This window comes from Pocillopora verrucosa, chromosome 6 (assembly GCF_036669915.1).
Source record: "Pocillopora verrucosa isolate sample1 chromosome 6, ASM3666991v2, whole genome shotgun sequence".
Taxonomy (NCBI): Eukaryota; Metazoa; Cnidaria; class Anthozoa; order Scleractinia; family Pocilloporidae; genus Pocillopora; species Pocillopora verrucosa.
In genome coordinates, this window is record NC_089317.1 from 25475783 (window position 1) to 25502417 (window position 26635).

Genomic DNA, 26635 nt, shown 5'->3' on the forward strand with positions numbered 1-26635 from the left:
ATACAACTGGCCCCTTAACTTTTGTTTGTTTCTCATATGCTCTACTGAAACGCCGTCTCAGGATCAGAGCTCAAGGTCCTCTCATTTGGACAGGTTAATTATTCTAGTATCAGAATTATCATTAAGCCAAACACTTGTCGTATGATCGACACACTCTTTTTCACTGAACTAGTTTAAATGTATTCTTGAGAATTTGCATAGTCATCGGGAGTTAATCTTTACTCGCAACTTTAGACGGTTTAAGTTTGACGGAGGGAAAGCACCCTACCTGTATTGTTCATTAGGTCTTTCATTTTCGGCTGACAGATTCAAGCGCTTGTATTTCCTTATTAGGTCTCTTGATAAAGAGTGAATGAAAAACTAATTAGTTCACCTTTTGCGGAGATATATAAATTTTCAAAACCACCCGAAGGATTTTTATTACGGCTAAGTTTAATGGCCTACTTGTGGTAGTTCTAATCATACTGAATGGCACCCCACTTTTTACTGTTGCCATCCATGTTGTTCTTCATTTGTCGTTGTCATTTTCATTCTCAGATTCTGCTCTCCTTGAGCTGAATACCTGCCCGCTTAATCAGCAGGTGACGAGAATAATTAGTGAAGCAAAATGCACCTTCTCGGGCATAAAGATGAAGGTTTAGCAATTCAATTTTTGTAACATTTAAAAAAAGTAAACTTCTGGGAGACTTGTTCACACGAGCACAAATACAGACAATTTGAAAATCATGGTCCACTTACTTCTTCATCCGCTTTGCTCCCCAAACTTAGTTTATGAATGTAGAAAGAAAGGTGCAATTTTTCGTTATTTCCAATTTGCATCGAGGTCTTTTTCCTCAAACCTTTTCCTTGATGACACTCGATTAATGCGTTATAAAAATTATCTTGGGTGGAAATCTTTCCGTGTCTTTAATTTATGCTAATATTTAATCAAACATCTTTCCAAATTTCGCCCTTTGAATAGAAAAGGGAAATGAAACACACTCGCACACGCACTTGTAACGTTTTTTTTCTTTTTCTACGAATTTAGTAACACTCCAAATCTTTTTGTTAGCTGTAAAGCAGAAAATTCACACCCCTAAAAACGAGATTGCTTCTAAGTGCCAACCCATGTAAATAGATGTCAAGGAACTTGAATCAAACTCAACTGCATTTTCAGAAGGGGAACAATCTTTACCTGTCAGTCAGTGAAACTCCTTTGATAACCATCAGTTCGATTTCTCATCCTCATACATGGTTGTTGCTCTCAAATTTACCTTTGATTTCCTCTTTCTAAAACCCGCATATAGAAGTTTGGGATACTGTAGGTAACAGAATAGCAACCAGTCTCATTTGCGGGTAAATATATAAAAAAGTCGTTCAATTTGATGTCTTCACCGGCGTAATGAGTTTCGCCGTCGTATATGAATTTGGGCCCGAAATTTACCAAAGGAAGTTGGTTAAAGCAGTTTTTACAGATGTTAAAGAAATAAATTTTTATGCACCTTCAGATTGTTAAAGTATTTCTTGAGGTGTGCTCTTCAGTCCTTGAGAGGAAAGCAATGCCAAAAGCTTCTTTATGTGGCTTCTCTACCACAGTTTCACTTAAAGCGGTGATGATAGGAAAACCGTGGTATAGCATCCTTAAAGTTATGCATCAGATGCTTAACTATTTCATTCAAGTTATGATAATCTTTAAAGCTGTCACTGTCATGGAAATCGTCCCAGTATATAGTTAATTGAAAGAAGTTTTAATTAGTCGAAAGTGTTTAATTGCAAAACCGACAATGATGGAACGCCATTACTGCTCTGTACTACTTGATTACATTGTCTTATGAATGTTTTTAAGAATATTTGATAGTTTTATCGTTTGTGGTCATCTTTTTATTACACTCGGTGGTATTCCATTATATTGGGTGCTCGCGGTATTAGATACGGCGTGAGCTTTTACTTTTTACAAGCAGTCTATGCGGTGGGTTTTTCATCATTCTCGTAGCTCATATTTTCATACTTATGTGGTGATGAATTCTTTATGTTACATGACACCCTCATCTACTAAACTCACTCAGGCTCCATGATTCTGGTAATCTTTACTTTTTTTCATGCTTTCAGCTCAAATATGGCACTCAAATGTGGGAAATATTGAGCATTCACGTGCCAAAAACCTTTTTTTTTAAATAATAGTTATACCTGAAAGTAGGAGCACATCAATCCATGTAAATTGTATGTGAGCTTTCTATGTCTTTCACCTTTGATGAAGAATATTACAAGCCTTTTAAAACCACAGTTTAATGAAGAAGGTTCCAATAGCAGGACCTTCGTAGGTACTGTTTATACAAAGTTTTTTAAATACATGAGAGAAGCTGGAAATAAGTCAGTATAAGCTTTATTGTATGATGATATTACTTAAAGAGTAAGAACATTACGCAAATGGCACTATTTTCCATATTCTTTATTGCATACACTGTTGCTTAGTAACCTAATACAGCCTGAGGATGAGACTTTATAATTTCGTGAAAACCTCGGAGAAAGTCTGTTTTGATTTGATGTTGTAGGATACTAGCAAGGAATCATTAAGTTTGGACTACGGTTTAGCCAGATGGGCGTCCAGGCGTTTTATGGATGCTCACTTTTTGGAAAAAAAACCACTTCGTTTATCTATTATTTGTAATTATTATTTGCCTTCTTTAAAATTATTGGATGCCCAGTTCGTAAATCCTGGCCAAAAATTTGGTTTGATATTTGTACATCTCTTTAATTTACTGTTTGTTGCTCTGTGGTAGTGTACGTGTTTAGCTGCAGTATAAACATGCCGATGTCTATGTGATTAATTTAGTAAATCTGCATGAGTAAGTTCAAGTAATATGAAAATGATTAAAAAGAAAAGTATGCAACTTGGAGATTGACAGCTGTCATACATTATGTGCCAAAGCGGTAATATGATACATGTAAGTATAACTTAAGCGCGCTCGATATAGCTTGTATCAAACCTTCCTTCACCTGAGTTAAGCACCATCTTTTGTAACGAGCTGCGAACGATCCGAATAAAACGTTTGTGTCTATATTTCTGTCCATTTCTGGCATCTGGATAGGGTCCTATTCAATTTATAAACATACCGAGTATGTTTGATAGAGCCATAGTTGGTCTCCAAAAAGTCACGGACAGTCGGCCATAGTGAGCTTTTCATCATAACGGATCTATTGTGGAGATAATCTGCGGATGTGTTGTTTTAAGCATAATTCTCGAAGCATCCTTTAGAATCGCTCTTTACGCCCGCCGCACAGACCATTAACGATGGCTGACACCAGAGAAAACTCACTTTTATTGATCAGCCTGCTTCGCAATCACAACAGGTACTCGCAAGCAACTGATAAAGGAATCCTGAAATGTTTCGAAACTCGCTTTCATGCAGCACCAGACTTCATGTGATCTTTATCATAACTTCATAAGTTCATAACTTAGAGTACCACATTAACTGACTACGAAAACGTGAGACTGTGAATAGATCGTTAGTTTGAATTATTTTATTAAAGTGCCTTTGACAATTCCTGACACGTACTGAGTAGTTTTCAAGGAAAATGGCTCTTGTTTTGAGCCCGCAAGTGAAATATAAAAATTGAATAAATTAAGAAGTTATTGTAGTGTCGTTTTCAGTCATTGTTATCTTAAAGTTTTGCAAGGCTTTGAGAGGTGACCTGCGGTGGCTTCGGTAGACCTCACCCGTATGGCCGTGTACTGTGCCCTGTGTTCTGAACTGACCACAAGGTCTGAATTTGCAGGATTTTCTTTTTACTAATTATCCATTCCTCATTTCCTTTTGATCTGATGAAATCGTTTTATTCCAGCACTCCTTAATTAATATAAAGCGGAGAGGGTCACCTGTCATAACTTTGCGGTCTTCGAAAGATTCATTACTAGAGTTTCGAGAAAATAACCAGATAGGGAAAGAACCTGCGTGGCATAACATGGGCTTGACGATTAAGTTACCAAAAAGCAAATTTTAACCACGTTTGAATAGTCTTAAAAGTTTGCTCCTTTTGACATTCGCAATAATTGAATGGTAAGTGATAAAGGTCACATACAGCAGTAAAGCACATAGACACGTAACTAACGGACAGATGTACGTGAGATTGCAAAGAACTCTTTATTAAGTTCAAAAGAACACACGTTATTTGCCTTATCGTGGAAATATACTAGTGTTGACAATGCAAATTTAGTGTCATGGAATTTTCACTTATTTACAGTTAAAATGAAATGTTTCTAAGATCATAATAAAAGTACAAAGGTGGTATAGTCGTTTCCTTGTGCATTAGCTATAAGTCTTTCTCGGGCAGATTTTCGTCATCGTTTTCATTTTATTCGCTTTCTTCGTAGTAAACTGTTTGAAATATTTTTAATCTACAGGAAATTTTTTGTCCTTACTGCTATTGTAATTAAATCATTATATTTCCATTTGATGCTCACATAAGTCTCCTAATTTCTCATAAGAACCAGTGATGATTGATGATTACAGGTGCAACAAGCACAAGTCCTCGGGAGGGGGCGTTTACTTCCTTGTAAAAAGCTGAAGGGGATGTGGATGTGGTCACATTTTAACGACTGTCTATAACGGGGTTGCATTTTAGTGGGGTCGTACATTTTTGGATTAAGTTAGTATTAAAAACGGGAACATTCGCGGTTAAAAAGTTGTCACCGTGTGACCAAAAATGACGGATACTATAATTTGCCAAACAATCGACTATGGTGGGTTAGGTTTCTGAGAGAACAGAGGTACATATCCGGCAAAATTGACCCAAATACTCCTCACTGCACGAGACTTACCTACGAAACAATTTAACGTTGAGTGGTAGTTCATTACTTGTTGGCAATTGAGGCAGTAACAACAAATGATTTCAGTATACGTCGGCCGACGTCGGCCATACTCGTAGTAGTACCTCTGGTACGATATTATGGTAAGGTAAAGTACTGCAAAACATCTGTCAGATCCAGTTACCACAGTAATATCACAGCGATATATCACTGCTGTTTTCTATAACTAAAACGGGTTCTAGTTGAAAGAAACCTTGCCACTCTCAACGTAATAAATTACAGGGTGAAAATATCAAAACAATGGTAAAATTAAAACTAGTAAAAGGTTGGTGCAAAACATGCTCTTTGAATATATCAAGTTTCGCTGATTCAGTCAAAGAAATCTGAAAAGAAGAAGAAAAGGAACGAAACCCAACAGGAAAATGAAAGCAGTCAGAAAGAGGTCAGAGTTTTTTTTGATTTGGAAATTCTTCCTGAAAATTACATCAAGCACAAAGCTTGCTAAAAGAAAGGTGAAGCAAAAACGAACACAACGGCTGAGAAATGTTTGAGTAATTTTGGTGCCTTTTCTTCCCCAGTTCAGGAGAACTTTTTGCAAAGGCCTGATTTTTAAGTAGTTTGGACTGGACTCACGGTGTCTCTGAACTTCCTCTTCTATGGTCAGCTTCTTCTCTCAACTTCTGAAGAGGAATACTGACTGCCAATGAGCTAGCTCTTGATAAGCGTGTCGTGCGAGTTGCGCTGCGGCTGTATACAATAGTCTTCCTGTAACGCTCCTTTCGGCTTGGTCCCCTGCAGAGGATTCGATAAAATTCGTGACGGTAATTCTCCGAGAAGATCACATAAATAATTGGATTAACGGCACTGTTACAGTAACCAAACCACGGAATGACATACCAAACCGCCATTGGGACTGTAAAGTTGGTTAATATTTCCGGATTGATATATCTTATGATTTCCAAGGCTTGAAATGGAAACCAAGAAAGAGCAAAAACGATAACCACTGTTATCAACATAACTGTGGCGCGTCTGCTGGACGCTTGAGCTTTCTTGTGCGACATTAACGTGCGATGACCTGGGAGTTTTCTGCTCCAAAGGCGCATCCCCGCTAAGAAGTAGACTACCGCAATGATCAAAATTGGAATGATGTAGGAAGTTGTGAATAGAAACCATGCGTAGGTTTTATGTGATATGGGCGGCCAATTCTCGTCGCAGATCATATTTCCCGTTCCTTCATCTTTGGTGTTCTTGACCACTAGCATAATCGGAATGGACAAGGCCAGTGCGCCGAGCCAAATCGCGGCGATTGCAAAACGCACAACATTCCTGGTCATTATGGTTCTCATTGGAAATAAAATACCAAAACTGCGATCTAAAGAAATCGCCACCAAACTAAACACTGAAGCAGCCAAGGAACCAACTTGAGCTGAGTGAAAGAACTTGCACAAGGCGGTGCCCATAAATGTACCAAACCAACCATTCCACACGTACACCCATTTGAGTATGTAAGGAATGTCAATGGTCATGAGAAGATCTGCAACAGCCATATTGGCAATGAGAGTGTTTGTTGAGCTCTTCATCTGGTTGACTGTACATACGATGTAGATCACCAGCGAGTTACCAATTCCTGCCAGGATAAAAGTTGTGACTGCGACCACTGTGACTCCAACCTGAATGTCTCGCGGGACTACGACTCCCTCACCAGGTGGCGAGATGGTGTCATTTTGTGTCATGTTAGAAGCCATGGAAAATTCTGCGAAATAAAAGAAAAGGTGAGTAGTATGAAACAAAAACTGTTTCAGTTAAACTGAAAACTTTTTCATCCTTTTCGTAAATAAAGACTACTTTACATAAATTTCCGTAAATAGCATTCCTGTGTATCATATTTCATTCTCGTGAAACTCACCGCTCCAGGCCGGTACATAAATTCCATAAACTAGCACCACAAGTTCCTATTTAGCAAAAGATTTTGAACACCTCTTTTGACTACGCTGAAATTTGATGTGACATTTTACACTAAGTGGTCAGATGAACTTAGCTTCACAGAAACTAGAATAGTATTCGGGTTCTACATTGTGTTAGAAAAAACTCTTACCACGCAGTTGAGAAATCAAAATTGTAATGATTTCTTTTTAATTTACAGCGAAAACTTGCGGGGAAAAATGGGCAAGAAGCCTCGAGAAGAAAACATACTTGTTTCGTTTTTCAGTTCCACCATCAATAGCTGATTAATTGAAGCACAAGTTTTCACCAACCAAGCACCTTGCCTTCGAAAGAGCAAAATTAAATTGAGTTTACTTCTTATACCATTCATTTACATAATAATAAGTTTTCTCCACGGGATGGTCTAGACTTCGACATAAGCAATCAACCCTTTGACTGCTCAAAATTTTCTGTTTCAATAACAAAGTTGTTATCTCTATGATTCCATTGAGATGTAAATGGTAATGGTAAAATGAAAAATGAGTTTCACACTTTCAGAGTCAATCAGCAGCGCCGGTGAAATATTATTTGGCGCTGGAAAACGAACTCAGTGTAACTAATTTAAATCATGGAAGAAGAATCGCCAACTGATGACATGAACCACGATGATCGTGCTCTGAATTGTGGGTCGTAACATTTAATTACAGAGCATTCAATGAGCCGGTCGTTTTTTGTCGGTGAGAAAGCTCTATTTTTGTATGTTTTTCTTTCTCGATATCGGTCTTAATATTGACACTGAATAATTAAACAAAAAAGCTCGAGGAAAGTTTTTTGGCCTTATTTGAACTTGACCATGAATCAAGTTCAACAAGTAATGATACTTCCTGGTTAAAGAAAAACAACATTTAATCTTATTATTTTGCCTTGATGCGCACAAACCAGGTAACTATCTCGGTTATGAAAACAGCTGCAGTTTTGAATAAAATAATGTTAAATTCCTGAATAAAACGCATCAAAAAAAGGAAATTTGTGCTTTTAATTTTACCTTATCAATCCAGTTTTTAATTCCAGGTTGTATTAAGTGCTCTTCATTAATTCGTTTCATACCCCCTGAGAAACTCACAACGTCTAAGCGGCGTAATTTTATTTCTTTCGGATAATAAATGCCGAAGAATAATTCTCATTCCAGAATGTTCTTTGCCATAGATTATAATTCGGTAGCAGAATCGGACTCAAAGTATAATCCAAATGCTTTTCAGAAAAAAAAAGGGAAAAACACTGTGTGGGAATATTTATTTGTATCGATATTTTTTTAAAGACGAACTTCAATTTAAACATGGTTTATCGAAACTTAAGACTCTTAAAAGTTGTATAACAGCAATACAAAAATAACGCAAACAAGCCTCTCCAGATTAATTTTTTCCTCAGATTGTGTGCCTCAAAAAACGACGAGTTGTTCAATAAAAGTGGAAAACAAGGCTGAGACAACATCTGATAAGGTGAATTTCTTGATTTATTACATCTATTTTGAAAGTACTTGTGATGCATACAATCTGATTAGCTCTCAGCAGTGTAATTTATTTACGAATTGTATTTTTTTGCTCTAACTTGCATCTTTTTCCAGCCAATAAGAAAGCAACACTAAAATAAAACCGCCAATCAGATTTCAAGGCTTATTTAAAATAAGCAATCAAATTGCGAATTTTTCAACTTTTTTCCTCGGCTAAGTGTTAGATCAATAAAATATTTGTTCTGACTAAAATCCTTTATTTGGCATATTAAATTTGCGATTTCAAAATGGATGAGTGCGATTTTCATCTGAAATCCTACTTGTTATTTCAGTGCATAATGCACTCCGCTCATTTCAATTAAATTTATAAATCAACCAGTTTAGAGAATCATCAAAACGTTTTTAAATAAATACCGACGAAAAATATTTCCCAAAATCCTTAATGATGGTAATGTAACATATTAAATGAAAGCGGTCCTTTTTTATGCCGTTTCGTCGGCCTAAAGTAATATTTAATGATTCGAAAGCTATTGATTATGACCGACGCGGTAAACTGAGAACTTCATAATCAACCATTAAATCAGAGAATTCCAGTAGTGAAGTATAAAGGTACGCTAAACTGATTAAAACAAATTAGAGAGGACGGATGAAACATGAGTGGGGGGAGAGGGGAAAATCTTTGGCTTATATGTGGTTGAGACGAAAACGGATCATTTTCATTCACCTCTCGGCTCTCTGCTTAATTGATTCAATCTAACGGATGGCTGATGCGAGAAACGTCGGCTTCAAGAACTCTCTTCGGAGGCCAATTTACAGTATCAGCTTCGTTGATTAAACAAAATAATCTTGCATGATACCGCGACGCAGCGCTCAAGTTTCCTTGGAAACCTACCCCATTTATTTCTTGGTCTTTACCTCACGCTGAGAGTCCAAACCTCCATAGGCTCTAACGGTGGTAAGGTCTTGATTACTTCTAAATTCACATGGGTAACATCACACAAAATATGTGGCGGTATGAAGAGGCAATACGTATTTTGATTAATGGTACGTAATTTACATTATATACTGACATGCCAATAGAGACCTAATGAATCAAAGGTTTTTCTTTTTGTTCGACAAACGTTTTGCGTCAATATAATCTATCGAACATGCCTTTGAATTTTTTAATTTCTCTTTCACCAAGTTTGTTTTTTCCTCGCTAAAGCCGGTCAGAGAGTAGCATTTGTTTTTTCTCTCAAACTTCTTCCACTTGAGGTACTACAATAGTGAAACTAATCATTTTCAGATAGAGTGTTTAGTCAGTAACACTGGTAGACGAATTTAAAAGCCTTTTCTCGTTCTTTGTTTAAAGTTTTCGATGTGTTATCAGCAAATAGAGTAGCAAATCAAGAGATAAAAAGAAAATTGCTCCGTTTCCATGGTAGAAGACGATAATTGGAATCGCATCATTGATAACAAGCTGAGACCTTATAGATTCTTGATTAGAGTAGGCAATTTTTTCGCAGTAATTCGGCTTATATGTATGCAGGAACATTCTGGTAATCTTAGCACACTGTATGAATAAAGATAGAAAGTTCTGGCCTCGATGCTTTGTGAGAATACATGACGAATTAAAATGCTTGAGACAAGACGACATCAATTATTCAAACAACGCAACTAAGTAGACACCAATAGAAGTATCATCCTTTCAGGGAGGAAACTTTTCTCAGATGTAATTACTAATTTGTTTTAATGTTTGATAAAGTATTGAAGTAGAAAAATGATTTATGTTCAAATAAGCATAACATTTTCTTCAGAAAAAGCTTGTTTGGAAGTACTGAGTGATCAATTTAAAGCAAACAGTTAAAAATTGGTTTCTTTTCATAGCATTGATCGTGAGGTGTGATGTACATGAGGAACTTACACTAACGTAATGTTTTAGCAAAGATTAAAATCGTTGTAATGTAACTTTCCCAAAGAGAGGGATTTAATGGAAAATTGTGCGTCAATCGCCGACGCAATTTATCAGGAACAGCCGCGTGTTTACTCTAAAAGCTTATATCCCATAATATCTTCTGGAATTTGAAAAGAGAAAAGAGCCCCTCTATGGTCTACTAAAATCCAACAAGTGATTGGCTAATCGTTTTCCCGCCTGGGCTAAGAGCACGAATAAAATTTTGAAAAGTTAAAGTCGCCCGAAAGCTTTTTAAAAAAAAGCTTCTTCTGATGAGATGTTATTTTACAATGGAATTGATTTTGATATAGTAATGACAAAATTTACTCATATGATCTAAATTCCCATATCACTCGTGAAATGTGGCAAACCAGATAAACAGACGCTGTGGACAAACTGCTAATTTAATTCAAACATTCATTCACAAATTTTCTTCACCGAAAAGGATAGAATAAGATACTAAATTAGATACTTACTTAAAATATGAATATCTTGGATTTCCAGAAGTATATCGAACCTTACATTCTTCAGAGAACCCTTTTTGACGTTATTTGAGAGGAGCGAAATCGGCACGCTGCTGTTTAGAAATTAGCGTCCATAAAAGGTGAATTTCTTTTGCAGAATTAAAAAAAAAACATTGCAACAGTCACTCAAACATCACTTTCAAAGTTTTTGGAACGCATCAACCATTTCTCTCGCTCCTCGTGATCTTTAAATATATTTTCAGGTCCCATTGTTTGATTGGTTACGAAAAAAATATTAAACCATTTTCAAAAAGTTAATTCTCACCTTGAGTAAGCCTTGCCATGTCTATAACGTGGAACATTGCAATAAGTATCTTCAGTGAAGACTTACACTGTTCAAGTTAAGAAAATTACTTTTTCAATTTAGTAGTCCCACAATAATCTTCATTTTTCGTGCGAAAATTGACTTCGGTAAGAAACAGTAATGTTTGATGAAAATGAGGACGCATGCAGGATCACTGTGTCAGTCCAGCCACAACGACAACGATTTTTAGGTAAATTTGTATGTCTATAAGCTTTTAACAAAGTGTGTTTGGGTTAAAAGCACTAATTTTAGACTGTGCGGTGTTTTAAAAGAATAATAACCGAATTCAGTCGGCCCGAATGTTCCATAATTAATAAAGATATAATTATTGACAAATAAGTTTCAAAACACTGACAAGGATGCGAACCTTATCTTGTCAACCAAATCTTACATCAGAAGTAAGCAGCCAAAAGAGGAATTTTAAAAATATATTTCACCTACTTTTGAAGCTGAGCTAGCTTATCACACTAGACACTAGACACTCGACACTTCTACTCCCGCTCCTATACTTTCCCTCCCCCTCCCCCCCATCGTGATTGAACCTTTCAGCACCTGCACGAAAGATCAAGGCTCGAGTCCGTCAACTAAGTAATTTCGCCGATAGGCGCTAGCGACAATAAATGATCTTTGTCTGTAAAACATTCCTTTTCGAAAAGCAGGTGATTGAGAGCAAGAGCTTTTGCCTAAGGATAAACAAAGCTACTCTTGCAGAAAAAATTACCCTCCTGGATGATATTTTACGCTTCTCATAACTTCAAATTTTTTAATCCTTCCGTGGCGTAAAGCTTTTCGTCCTTAAAAGCGTTCATCACAGAATTGACAGGTTTCACACAGGGGGCGTTATTCACTTGTACGTCCGTTTACACTTGTCACCACGTTTGGTTTTTTTTGTGTGTGCGTGCGAGGGTTAAGTCAGTAAGAGAGGAATAATAGCTTAATAAAGAAACCCTTACAAGTTCTGACTTTCCATTCTTTGCAATGATCAAGTTTTCAAACAATTGAGAGACTTTTATTCAGACACATCGTCTGTCAGCGTAAATGATTTTGAGAAATATAAAATGATTAACATTAACTCGCTCTTACTAATTCACTATCACTTCAGTAAGTTCCAAGTCTAGATTACGAAACTAGCAAACCCTTTACCTTCATCACAGAATCAGAGATATCAAAATAAAAGAAAAGTAACATCACTATTAATTTAAACGAAATATATGGGAAGGGCACGCCGCCTTCCTTAAAACACACCTTTCGTATTCCAGAAATATAAACATCACCTGATTAAGACGATTGGGGCTTCAAATGAGAAACAGTCAATATCAGTGAGACCTAAATAAATTCGTTTTTCAATTTTAGCGACGACGTAACCCTCGTTCTGTACTTTTTTTTTGTTGAGACTCTTTTCGTCGAAACAAAGAGTCCTCTAAACGCATATTGTTTCTCCTCGCGGTATTTTCCGGCTTATATCTGCACTATTTACATCATTGTACATTGCATAAACCGTAAACGAAACAAATGAAATTGATCCCACACTCTACTTTTTCAGGTTTTAGGTGTTGATTCACCCCCCCACTCAGATCGGTGCCTTTTTCTCAAAGAAGAAATTACTCACGTTCGGTCGTCCAACAGAAGTAAAGCGCTCGATTTCAATCTTCACATAAACCGGCGGAAACTCTTTGACGATAACTGTTCTGTTAATCAATGAGAGACTTCGTATGATTAATTACTTGATTTTCTAATTCAAACACCTATCGATAAAAACGACGTTGCAGTCATTGAAAAATAAATACACCTGCTGGGTGAAGAAAATCCATTGTAAAATCCAATAATTTAAAGTCATGAAAATTAGAAGGCTTCCGAGGGTGTCTCTCTCCACAGTGACCAAAACCAACAAGGGAGGGCACGTTATAGCATAATGCGCCAATAACTGTCTGGAGTTACTGATGCTTTGTTGATTATTTAAAATTGCCAATAGAAGTTCAATGCGATGTTTCAGGGTCAGATGATAAGTCATTATTATTTGATTAATTTGCATACACTTTAAAACTAATTCTTGAATTTTCCAGCAATTAACCATTCTTACATGGTGAAACGCTTTTTGAGAAAGTTACTGTTGATTTCATTTCTATCCCTCTTTGAAGATCGACAAGAAAATAATAAAGATCTCGACGGGCTTGTTACAGGAAATTAGCGCTAACGAAATATTCCTTATGACTCAAAATTATCATCTGTCAACTGAAAAAAAAAAAAGACCCACGCTCTAACTCACACCCTTGAAATCAACACGGTATTGGTGCCCGCGTTTCTTACATGATCACGTTCACGGACAAAATCACGACTCAAAACGACCACAAAATAATTCAGAAAACTTCGTATTCAGAATCGACCGAGACAAACGTCTTAGAAAAATTATATGAAGGTGACTGGGCCCCCATTCCCCTACTCCCCCGCGAAGAAAACGACCTTGACTACGAACAAAAATTCAAAAGGATTCAGGGATTGTTTATGAGGCCTAGAAACTTCCGCAGGTGACTAAGACCCCACACAAAAAGAAACGACCTGAGGGCGCTAGGCACCAGAGCAACAGAAAACGAGAAATTCAAAAGATTTGTTGCGCTCTTTCTGTAGCAACGTTTTTTAGCCTCTGCCAAATGACAAGTTATTCAAGTGTAAGATAAAGGTTACAGACCAAGAGATTATAATCTCTTTTTATGGACCTTTGAGTCGAAGTCAACCTGTCAGATCCAAATTAAGAGAAATTATGAATTTAATTCACCGCGGTGAGTCTGAAATTTGATGTTTGACTCACGATTGCGACGTTTGTATTCAGAATAGAATTCAAACTACTTATTGAGGCCATCACACAAAAACACTCGTGAAATTAGCTCTCTTTCAGAAATTAAAAATGGCGTCTGCCTCTGCACATTGGATTCTTGTATTAATTTATTTCAAGCGAACTTGGGACGTCCATCACAGCACTAAGTAATCAACCTGGCGAGGTCCTGCCAGTTAGTATCACAGTTTTGCTGTTGGTGTTTTAAGATATATTTGTTACAAGCTGAACGAGGTCAGTTTTATCTACACTGCATTATGCTGATTTCAGAAATTCAATCCTATGAACCTTCAGGGGAAAAATTTAAAAGAAGCAGAATGCAAATGTCTTATGACGGTTACTGAACGAGTTGAGATCTAGTAATGTTCTTTTCAGATCAAAACGATTTCAGAAATGATATTTGCGAAGTCAGTCAAAGTCTTACTTAGTATGAAGATAAAGGTTTGAGAAAAACAAAAAAAATCGTTTGTTTACTTGGACCACCTCCCACGCCTGCAGAAGTGAAGTACACATGAAAAATTTATTGCAAGTGTAAGTTCCCAACAGACTCTCCCTAATCATGTCAGGAAAGAATTGAAAACAGTGAGGGGTATATTAATAACAACACAAATTTGCTTATCAGGAAGTGTATAGTTAATTCCATGGTTTGAGACCCAGTTTCATAAATTTAACAATCAGTTGAAAATCCCTCTTTGAGAAAAGCCTTTGTTTGATTTTGCGAAACAACAAAACTTTCTCCGTTCGTAACTTTTGCTAAAAACTTTCCAGCGCAACTAAGCAGTGGAAAAGCCAAGTACACCGATCATAACATAAGCATAACACCGATCATAACATAAATACTACCATAAGCGCTTTTCTCTTCGCACGGAAGATTGAAGTGTTATGTAATACCTTATCTATAATTTAATTTAAAAGATCTTGATCCAGAAGTCTAATAGCAACGAAGGAAACTGAACCAAAAATAAATGTTTAGTAATTTTTGCTTGTTTGTTTATGTAAGAACTTTTCGTTGGGGGTATGCGACGGAATTTTCCATAGTACTTATAAGGACGCAAACGCAATACTGTCCGGATTTTAAACATTTGTTTATTTTAAGTCTTCCCGTTCGTATAAAGAATTCAAGGCCATCGTAGCGATAAAAATCAACATGAACGCGGAAATATTGAAAAAAGAGACATCAAACAATACCCTTGATTTCCTTTCAGGTCCCATGTAAACACATTAGCACTGCGTTCATATACATGATAATAAATGGCTCAAAGGAAATTAATCACCCTTCGTTATTCTTGACACCAAACAATCTGCAGTCATGAATACCAAAATGATGCAGTCACCCAAAAATTTAACCAATTCAAAGTAAATTAGTACATTATTAAGAATGATTTTAATTGCAAATATAGCTTTCGATTTTTCCCCCTAATGTCTGAAAGAACCGAATAACATTATGCGTTTCTAAAATTGAAAAACTTCTCGCTTATTTCTTAAGTCGAGTCATGGCGTTCACGGAAAACTGGAGAATATTGGATCGATAGAAGGAACGATCCTCTTTAGAAACAGACATTAAGATTAAAAACACCTTTCAACCAAACGGACTTTATGATATATAATGCCTCCCTAAACATGTAATATAATGATCATGTTCTCTCTAATGTACTTTGTCAGGTGAAACTTTTATGACCTATGTTTAACGAGTTATATAACGTCAGGAAAAATATAGTTCATATCCTAAAACTGAGAACTGGCATGTTATGAAGAAACGGGTAAAATTCCGCTCGTAATCTAAAATTAATGGGATATAGAACTCTCTATGGAACTTCCTAATGGTTTTTGTGCCGATTTGTTAGGATATTTGTTCTCAAAAAGAAAATGATAATTCCTCTCAAACGAGTTTTTCTTCAGCGCAGCGTTTTAACGGCCAATTTTGATGACACTTGACTAAAAAAAGCGCCGTGCATTAGAATATGATAAAACATATTTGATTTCATTTATCATTTATGAGGTCTTTCATAATTCGTCTTCTGTTTTTAAAGAGAGTTTTACTGACACGAAACCGGTTCTTGAATGAATGAGGTAAGATATTCGAAAGAAGGTCGTAAAGTACTTAATGTTTAAAAGCGAAGTCGTAAAATCGAACCGAGATGAATTTATCAGGTGTGAAATGAAAGAATGAAACTATTCTTGTAGTTTTACAACATATTTTGTTTTTCACAATGCACAAAATATGCCGTTTGAATGATAAATTAAAATTTGTGATAACAACACTAACACAGTTTCGTTTTCTGTACGATTCAATAAGATGATATCACACCTCATCAGTGACTTATTTTTCATCCTGGCAAACAAAAAAAATTAAACCCTTATCGAATACTCTTCAAAACACACCTCTCCATAGAGCATTGACCATCTTGTTGGATTTCTTAAGACGAAGAGGAAGAGCCTTTGTAGCTTTTCAGGAGTAATAATGATTAAAACACACAATTAATGTTCTCCTACCTAACGAAACCTGTTTCCTTTGAATATGATATGAGTTGGTTGGGCTTCTGTCAAACGAGAGAATGCAGGTAGCGCGCGGCCCTGTTCACCAACAGAGATGACTTGATCGACGCGGCTCGATGTGGAAACTGTCTCACACCTCCTACCAAGATAAAGAACTTAGTGGAACAGCTACTAATTAATATTTACCTGACGAACTTAGTAGTCAAATGAAAACGGAAAAAGAGAACAAAACGCTATATGTGCTGTTTACACGTGATAACCATTATTAAATTTGTCCTCCAATAACATCGACGATTTGTTGGGAACAATAGCTTAAAACGATTTAGTCATTTGTTCCCTCGACGTCATTCATCGAAAATGTTCGCGAAGATGTGATTCTCGTAACCAAAAGGAATTCTTGGCGAGAAAAAACTCTCCATTATCAAGCGGTAACGGCGGGTTAGGCAGTGTAAATTGCCGAATAATGACATCTCTTTCACAGTCAAGTGCACCACTAGTTAGAAGGCTCGTAACATGCCATAAATTAATAAATAAACCGGCTCATTTAAGTGCAGTGAAAGGAAAAAGAACCGTGTAAATAATCATAAAACTACTGTCGTTAGAAATCATCGATTAAAATTAGTTGTGTCAACAGTAAAAATTAATGCATCACTAAAATGCGTCTTTCGAAATTAAATTTGTAAATGCATTTACGAAGAGAAGAATTTAGGTATTTGGCAAGGTTAAATTAATTTAAGGGACAATTGCAAATTCACTTCATGTCATTGTTTTCCCCGCGCGACCTCACCTCAATGCACAGCTGGTAGAAGATATAAATGCAAACATAGGCATGACACGCATGCAACTGTTATTATTTTGGATGGGTGGGTTGAGATGAGACACCGATTTTTTCAATTTTTTAAAAGAAAAGGAGCAATAATTTTCAAATTTTCCAACAAAAACATCGTTCGATAGAGAGCCAAAAAGACCTTTCCAATTTTTATGAAATATCTAAGACAGCTATTTTGTGGTCTGTTGTCTGAACAATTGTGAGCAGAAATAAACTGCATTGGTACCACGCTTGCAAGTAGTCTCCTTCACAGCCCTTGTGTAGCTCTGTCACATTAAGGATCAAAGTTTAAGAAACGCTGACTTTTAAAGTTACTTTCACGGTCATATTCTCGAGATGACTTTTAAGACTACTTCTCTTCTTTTCTCCCATTACCAGCGAGAAAGAACTCGGCTTAATTGGGCTAATTGAGAAGGTTTAGATTCACTTTTCGAAATTGAAAACAAGTGAGATTAAGCAGTTCAAGAAACCCTTTTTTATTATTATTCACAGGATGCTTCAAGCTGGCTTAACTCACGATCGATACTAAACATTAAAATTATTTCTTTCTATGCTGAGTGCTAACTCTATTCTATCTCGGGAACGATAACGTAGTTCAAGCTGTGAATCACCGCCTAAACGATTGACCAGCAGAGGGCTTGCTTGTCGAGGACTACAATTAACTCTCACACTGCCATAAATAGACCAACGTATGGCACTCACAATGAAAACAAAACGAGTCAAAACAACAACAACAACAACAAACAAAAGCCGGAAACGAGTAGAACAAACACAAGAAAAAGCAATGATGGGTAACGAGAAATTAGCAAGGCAAAGAAGTTTGATTGCTAATTGTGCCATAATTTAGTAATTCTTAGTTCAAAGCTATCAATTCATTACCTTCCGGTCTCAATGAGAACACATTCATCGAACTCACCGGTCTGTTTTCTTTTCTTAATATGACGATCAGTCCATCATATAACTTCTCGACTTCGGATTCCTCGGTTCCTCAGTAATTACAGCTTTAGCAAAACCATACCAAACTTTTCGTCATTTTATGGGTCTCAGAAGAGCGTTGCGAACGTGATATATTTAGATTAAAACCCATACAAAGGTTTTCACCCGCTAGATTGCGCAATATTTGTCCTCAAACCACCCAAGCCCTAAGCAGACCCGATAAACTAAATATTACGAACTGAAGATCTATCAATTTCATTCTCCAATGAACCAATCACGTCGACGCAGTTTGACAAAAGTGTGTTTACTACAATAGTGCACTCTGTAATTTATGCACTGACAAATCATTCAGTGAAAAAAAACAGTTATAGCTATCACTGTGTGTAAATATGTTCAAGTCAACCTGAAATGTCTGTATTCCACGAGAAAGAAATATTCAAGCCACTTTACACCTTTCTAACCAATGTTACTGAGTGCTTTCTGCGCAGAATTTCTTTAAGCAAGTCGTTGTAAAAGTAATTTATTTATATTCACTCAAGCTCAACAAAGTGTCTGTCGGCAAAGTTGAAATACCTAGCTATCAACACCTCTAGTTACTAAGAAGCAAATGAAGGAGGTTTTGCTGCGTTGGTTATCCACTGCTAGTTGATAAAGGTAAATAAAACTCTGTGGCAAATTTTAAATGCTATCAGCTCTTACGTTTCTATGAAGCTGTCGTCAGAGCAAACAACTCTTGCAACGCCGGTTCGCTTTTCAAAATTCGCCACGATGTTTCACCTTTCTTTATTAACTTAATTTTGAAAACCAACCAATTGTTTATTAAGATGCTCTTTAAAATAATGGTAGCTCGTTTTCAAAAGTTCACTTATTTCTAAGTGTACGCAGCTTTCACCTTCTTTTCGTAATATTTGCTTTCAAAATTCCTGTTGCAATCAACAAAATGTCACGTTTGCATTTCGAATGGAGTGGAAAAAATCGACCAATCATAACAGTATATCAGCAGCTGATTACATCTAAACTGATGTCAGAACATTTCATTAACAATTTGGCTAAATCAGCTGTTCACTTGAAGTTTTATAATATTTTGGTGATAAATTCTCTAGCGTTGCAACTTACCGCTGTGAGCCTGATAGATTCATATTTCATAACATCGAATAACAAAAGAGAACCTTTTGTTGGAATTTCATGTTTTCACATTTCACAGTAAGGAACAAGAAAACATTTTTATGGGATGTTCGTTGTATAGCGGCAGCCCTTAATAAAGGAAATTCTTGCCGTCCCTGGACTTACGAAGCGGCCTCCTCTAAAGAATACGGCCCGCATTTTCCTAACCCTAAGCTAAAATTGACTAATCATGGCGAGTGTGCTTCATCCTAGATTCAAAACTGAAAACCGCGCTCGTTTTGGACCGCACAAAAACTGCATAAAAAGAAGGAAACATATAAAAAAAGAACAGTTTGAGACTGGATAAATATAGTCGAGTGGAAAGCTTTCGTTGATTCTTTGATATTCTCATCTAGGTGTGAGGAATCCCAATTACGAAAAATTGACAGCTTTTTAATGTAAACTTAGTGAAAAATAATTCTTAATTCTATTTCAGCGATTTAAAGGACGTGGGACTTGTCAAACATCCTGCCCACGTAAACCTTGGATATTTAATAAGAAATCTTTTTAAAAATCTTTTTAAAAACTTAGAATGTCTCGGCATCATTGCGGGAAAAAAGCGAACTGAAGAATTTTCAACTGTCGATTATAATTCATTTCACATGTCATGGTTTTGCGCCAAAGAAAAATGAAGCACACCTTAACATAACTCTTTCTTGGCACAGCTAGCTCTATAATTTCCCACTTTGACATTTTCCTTTCGATTGCTTTAATGATATCGCATTAAATAATGATGCATTTTATGAAGTCAAATTAACCACAGGGCCGTTTTGAACAATTCAAACGACGCCGTCGGGAATTCTCCGCAGCACGCTAGCAAAAAAACAATGGTTCCAATTAAAATCCGCCCCCAATCACGTACCAAACTTATCATGAAGCTGTATCTCTATTTTCCAGTTATATTAGCGTGTGAAATAACGGCTTTTCATATATTACAATGACAGTCATAGGTAACTGAAAGGATATTAGTCACCCATTTTGAGAACGTGCGAGAACAAAATGCAAATAAACTTGTCGAGTTATTTAAACTTCTCAGTGGTTTGTCTTACGTACGGCGAGAGAAATGTTTGTTATGTTTTGACGGATTCATTTTTTGTCGCTCTTACGTGTGTGCCCAGCGTGATCGACAATCGACTCATTGTAACAATCTAGAAAGTTGAACATTTTTGTCTCAGTTTCTGCTCACATGAGATGCAAGCTGCTGAACATAATTAAACTATCTGTGTTACATCGCTGTTTCAGCATGAAAGTGACCACTTTCTTTCTACAAGTGTAAAATGAAAGTGTGCGTATGCAGGGAGTTCGTATGTGCTTCACGCGGCGAAAATGCCTGCCATGAAGCATTATGCTGACTCGGATTCAATTTCAATTTCAAAACTGCGAATTTTGGCTCGTTTCTCTGAAGAATATTTTTGTTGAAATCTTACACCATGTTTTACATCTTCCGTCAATCATTTCTCTAATATGAAGTTGATGGAAATTGTTTTAACTTATAGCTTTGTTATGAGTTATAATTAATTATCCTTCGACCCCTCCGAAAGCTACCTCGACATACAGTTGTTTACATATGTATCTCTTCAGTCTCATACGGCAATAGGTTCGAGCTACTTTCTGAACTGAAACAGGGCCTTGCATGACCTCACGGTAGAGTATCTCTATAACTGTCTACTGCTTCAAATTGTGTTAATTACTTATCTTCTTTCCCAACTGAGGACCAGCACCCAAATTAGATAAAGTGTTCCAAATGTACCAAACAAACGCTCACTTCAATTTATTTTTCGTTACCATGATTTTAAGAAAAATGAAGAGTACAAAGTTATCTAAGTAAACAGGAAAATTTATGGCGCCTTCGGCTTCTTTCTCCCACGCTGTGGGACATATGGTGACAACGCAAACGGCGGAAAGCTACCAAGGCTTTCGTGTATGTTTCTCTTTTAGAGTTCTATCCTTATTGAATCAGGCACAAACTAAAAATACAAAACTGAAAGGTTAACATGACAGAAAACTTTGGAGAGAATAATTAGCTGGATAACTAGTATTCTAGCCAAATGTCTCCACTGTTTATAAAGAGCGGCATATGTGATCGTGAGGTCACTTAACCTTCCAAAAGTCTTTCCTTGAGTTAAATTCCACGGGAAAATGCCTGATATCAGTACAAACACACTGCATCCTCGAAGGAAGGTAAATATTTGTAATTCAATTTGGTTGCATATAATTAAAACTACTGAACATGATGAAGCTGTGATTCTGGCCTCAGTGTTATAGTCGTAAATATGTACGCCTCAGCTTCAAATACTTTCTCAGTCCGAATCAAAAGTCAACGTATTTCATCGAACCATATCTAAGGTGATATTCTTTTTAGTCAAATGCTGAACAACCAGTAGATTAATTCAGATTCGGCGTGTCAGGGAAGTCAAGCTGAAAGTGCGAATTTGGTTAAATTGCAAGCTCTACGTTTCGCTGTAAAGCTGGACAAATTTCATTTCTCCTTCCAGTTGTTTTTTGGTCTTGAAGCTTTGGTCGCACAAACACGTAGTTTATAGATTTATCCAAAGACTCTGCTGCACTCACCTCTCAAAGCTAACCTGTAAATTAGTTGTGATGACTGTAACTTCTAATGTTGATAAGAATCTAACTAGTAGTAAATTTACCTCGATTAAATGCAATCTCCGTTCCAGCTCCCTCGGTTTGAATTGTTTTCTAACCTCAGCTTATTCCGTGAAGCTAAGACGGCCAAAAACTTGTAATTCAGAACTATAAAGCGCAATAAAAGTACCGCACAAATGCTCGTAAGAAGTGTTTCCTGTGACGATTCTCAGAAAAAGGAATTAAACAGAATAAATCTATAGGTACAAACCGGAAAATGCTGTAGCGCTCAGCTCAGCTCTCGGCCGCCTTTCTGGCTTCACGCTGAGTGACTTCAGTGTTAGAACTTGAATGGACGCCTGTTTGAACTTTATTCTTTTATTATTTCATCACTTTTTCTGCAGAACCAACAAAAACAGAGTCAGCGGGGTAAACAATAGATTATTCTAGAAGAACACAATTGGCCACATATTACCGGAAGTCCGCGCAAATCAGTTGTCAAAAAATGACACAGTTGAGTTGCATGTTGTATAGAAATTGTTCCATAATTGGTTCCAATACTACTTAAGATGTACCTTCCTAGACCAATTGCCCAATGCTACTAAGAGTATAATATACAAAGTGAATTCTCAAGTAGAAAATGTTGAAAAATTAGTGGGCTCGCCGCCAAAACGTAATGAAATTGCGGACTTCAAGCAAGTAATGTATTATAACTAATAATGCATTTATCATATCAGTCGGACGTTGAAGCAGCTCTTCGGCGCGCGGTTGAGTTTACGGGCAGGTGATCTCTACATTCGGTTCTCTTAACATGTGGTTTAGAATTGTCCTTGCTTTTATGTATGTAATTAATATCAGTGTAATAAACAAACCATAAAAAATCTCCTCGAGGATAATAATTTAACTTCTCTCGTCAATGATAAATTCGTAGACAAGATTTTTAATTACGCACGGCCATGCAATATGTTTGATTAGATATATTATCAATTATGCCTGAAATATCGGAGTGGTTCTATCGGTTTTCGCGACCCAAGGAACGAGACGAAGGCACAAAAAAAATGAACTGAAACACAAGACGAGGCCATGATGCACCATCTTAACCTAAAAGACTCAAATCTTAAGAGATACTATTAACATAATACAATATGACAGCCAATATACTTCCGGAAAAACTTCGCTCTCTCGGAAACATTAAGTCGCACGAAGGCCTTTAAGCTAATGAAACGAGCCAAGTGTTCTTTGTGGTTGTTAAACTGTCACCGGATTGTTGTTAAAAGACTAAACTATGTTCAGTTACAATCTAAGTTTGAATTAAAAAGATCCAACATTAACTAAGAGACACGATTAGTTTATTTTGTTGGATCATTGGTTTGATCCACAGCCTGCCGAACGAGCAAATTAGCAATCCCAGCGCCTTCTAGAGGCCTTGGAGATAAACATTTGCAGGAATCTGCTCAATCAAGACGATTGCATTCATTTGTCACACGTGTATTTTATTTTAGCGCCAAAAGGACAAGACTTCATTAATAACAATTGTTCAAATTTGCATTTCTCCCCACAATTCGCGCTTTCGTGTAAATCTTTCTTTATGGCTTTCCGGCGAGAGTTAAGAAATATTCTTTACTAATATTAGAACTTTTTACCCGTGTAACGATTTTATATGGTAATGAAACCACCTGCTTACGATTCAGCTTTTAGAATAGAAACTTGTTTACAAACTATTCGAAACCAAGGGTCACTCGGGTGTTACGAGTATGCCAAAACATTCCTTCACGTGCAGCAATCATGGCTGCGAGCCTTTGGATTAAAATTTGAAATAATTTCGGGCTTACCTTGCATGCGTGGAAGAAAATATACTTGGGTAAATGTAATGACGTACTTCTTCTAGCGATTTCTTCCGAGGCTAGCTGATATTTTACTGATATCAAACTGAATAAATTTGGGTCCTGCTCGTTTGCACTTCAGAGTATGCTCACCATCAATCCGGCATAAGACGCCTCATATTTGTGGTAGCAACAGAAGAGTGAAACAAAGGTGTAAGATGCTCTAACCCACAGTTTGAGTTAATAAGCTCTCGAAATCGGCTTTTTTCTGGAATGAAAGTTGTAGCGTTGATTTGTTTGTTAAGCGTTCCGAGACAACGAGGGTATAAAAAGCCGGCAAAACAACAACTAGCCAACAGATTAAAGGGTCATTGCCGAAGCTTGGATTATCCGGGTTTATAAGTATTAGAGGCTGGCTTCAGTCACCTATCACACCTCAGTTATCCCTTACAGTCACGTAAACGTAACATCTCAAATCAGTATCATGCCCATATAAGCGTTAACTATCATTGTGCTTCATAGTAACGAGATGAAATTTTGTTTGTTCTCCACTTGCCCTTTATCTTGATAACTCTCTGACAGTATACTCTTCATGGTTTAATCCGAAGGTTAAGCGGTGCGAAAATTGCTGACTGACAGTGTGAGTTTGTCTATCTTTCTTTTCCGTAAACATTCCAAGATTACGATCTTTGAAAAGACAACGCGCCGCACGTTGTAGCCTCCTTCAGTTTGCTCTTATTTCTTCAGAGATAAGTCAGGCGAAGACTAGAAAACAGCACGAAAATATTGATTGCCACATAAAAAAAGGGGAGTGTAGATACACTTAGTCATCCCTAGATTACTTACACGAATACTAAACGAACGAACTATCAGAAAAAAGTGCCACTCAGAAAATTCATGTACAACCCTGGAATGTATCAAGGTCTTTTACGGAATGGCTTTGTTTTGATCCGTTGTCTGTGTTGTTTTTTTCTAAGGAGTTTCCTGTCATTCTTATCGGAGCCATCGTTAGTGAGAACTACTTAAAGTTTGACGGGCGAACAAAAATATATAGGAGATAGTTAAATAATTGATCAGACATACTGGGCTTTAAAATTATAGTTGTTGAAAAAGTCTGCGTGATATCAAGCGCTTCGGCGTCTGCAGAGTCATTTCTCCATACTAGAAAACCACACTAACATTTCTGTTCAGCGTCTGCCCATTTGTTGTTTATCTAAAGGAGCTTACATTTTGAAATAAAATCAAGGTGCATCCACGTTCGTTAAAGACCAAGAGCACCCTTTTAGGCCGCGCGAGACACAAGCACTATAAACCTTTTACCCGTAATCCGCGACTCGAACCAGTTTTGATGGGACGTTTCTTAAGTCAAGCAAGCTGCTATTTCTGCCTAAAATTTTTTTAACACTCTCCACCATTATAACTATTACTTTCAAAAGCAGTCTATTCCGTATCTGGCGTGCGCTAGCGAGAAATTCTCGCTGCACGCGCATGAAAATCACTCATCCCCCGTAGTGACCCGGTCAATTATAATTCCGGAAATTTTTCGCGTTATATTCTCTAGAAGGCCCCCCAGTCATTAATTATCGTGTTTTTGAAGAGTTTTCTGATAACATTAAAGATATAGATAGGTCTTTAAAATCAGTATTACACTGTAAGAACTCCTTACCTCTGTTTTCCTCTTTCCTAAGTCAAGAAAACAAGAACGTTTTAAAGTAAAGTTCGTCAAAATTATAGGCGGTCACGACACGCAAACACAAGCGCTGTATTTATCATGTCATGGTCTCAACCTTTAAAACCTTAAATCCGTTGGATTTTTGAGGGCCGCAATAAGTTTACAACATTTTAAGTAAACATTAGATAATAAGTTTTAAAAGGTCGAAGGGAAACCCTCTTTGAAGACTCAATTGAAGGATTACAAATTATGTGCACGAAATCACGAACTATTACAAATTGATATTTACATATTTAACTTCCACATAAAATACGTTTTATCTTGATATTGATTACGCCAACCTACCTGATTTCAAACCTTTTGTTTACCGGTGTGTTCGTGAGGTTTGTTTTCTTTGTAATAGTGCTGCAAGATTTATATCTAAAGGGCACTTGTCGAACTAACTGTTTCAGTACTATGACCTGGCCATGACGTACTTCCAAGTAAAATAAAGCAGAGACGTCAGAGGATCGAAGTTAGCTCTCGAGTTCCGCGTAAACTTTGCCAAATGCAACAGCAAAAGCTTGAGCTGATTCTCCTAGGGTCGGTCCTGCTTCTGTTGTCTGATGCCGAACTATTTGAAATTCCAGGCGCGAATCTGATCGAGACGAAAATGAAATGTTCTATCTGCACCAAAATATCATGTTTCCAGCAGGAAATTTTCTGCGAGCATCTATCACGATTTCAGTTAGAATATTGACCTTCTTGTGCCGATTTCCGTCTACTGGGCTAAAGTCGTTATATTTATTTTTGTTCGGTTTCCGAAAACCACAAATTTTTGAGTACCGATTTACAATTGTTGTCTAAGTCCTCAACTGCACTGGTTAAAGTTTTCAGATATTTTGAAGTTTTCGAAGTCGACAGAAAATTGTGATGAAAAGAAGTAGATAAACAGCCCACCGAGAGAGCGAGGTAATAGTTTCCTCTTGAGGTTTAAAATCATCAAAGCTTACCTCTGACAAAGAAGAAGGAAAAACCGTATCAATCTGCAATCAGTCGCTTTCGGCTACTTGTGATAACTCAGCTGTCTCGGTTCAAACAGTGTGCACCACTAATTTTTTCATGTTGATCTTTCTTTCATTGAACAATATTTGAACAACGTGTCTATCATCTGGGCAAATCACGAAGGTTTGAACGTAGAGAGACCTGCATACCACCTGACGTCAAAATTTCCACTGGGTTGAGTGGCTGGCGCTTCACTTTATCGCGCAAAAGTTTTCATTAGGATACATGGAGAACAACTGGCAATAATCTAAAAAGTTCTGTTGTAATAATTTTAT

General features: G+C 36.9%; 1 protein-coding gene across 21 annotated transcripts; it reads right to left on the minus strand.

Annotated features, from left to right (window-relative positions):
• Positions 1-4107: 4107 nt before the first annotated feature.
• LOC131786154 (RYamide receptor) lies at positions 4108-26434 on the minus strand. 21 transcript variants are annotated; one of them, XM_066168228.1, is made up of 8 exons: positions 23654-24371; positions 22093-22219; positions 21887-21989; positions 16304-16445; positions 12590-12668; positions 6980-7053; positions 6693-6738; positions 4108-6539 (listed from the first exon to the last, which is right to left on the minus strand). In XM_066168228.1, exon 8 carries the CDS (start codon positions 6529-6531, stop codon positions 5416-5418), a length of 1116 nt encoding a protein of 371 aa, XP_066024325.1. In that variant the 5' UTR covers positions 6532-6539; positions 6693-6738; positions 6980-7053; positions 12590-12668; positions 16304-16445; positions 21887-21989; positions 22093-22219; positions 23654-24371; the 3' UTR covers positions 4108-5415. The 21 variants fall into 21 exon arrangements, with proteins under 21 accessions (XP_066024325.1, XP_066024326.1, XP_066024318.1 ...); XM_066168229.1 differs by lacking the exon at positions 12590-12668; XM_066168221.1 differs by lacking the exon at positions 6693-6738 and having other exon boundaries at positions 23654-24370.
• Between the last annotated feature and the right edge of the window lie 201 nt (positions 26435-26635).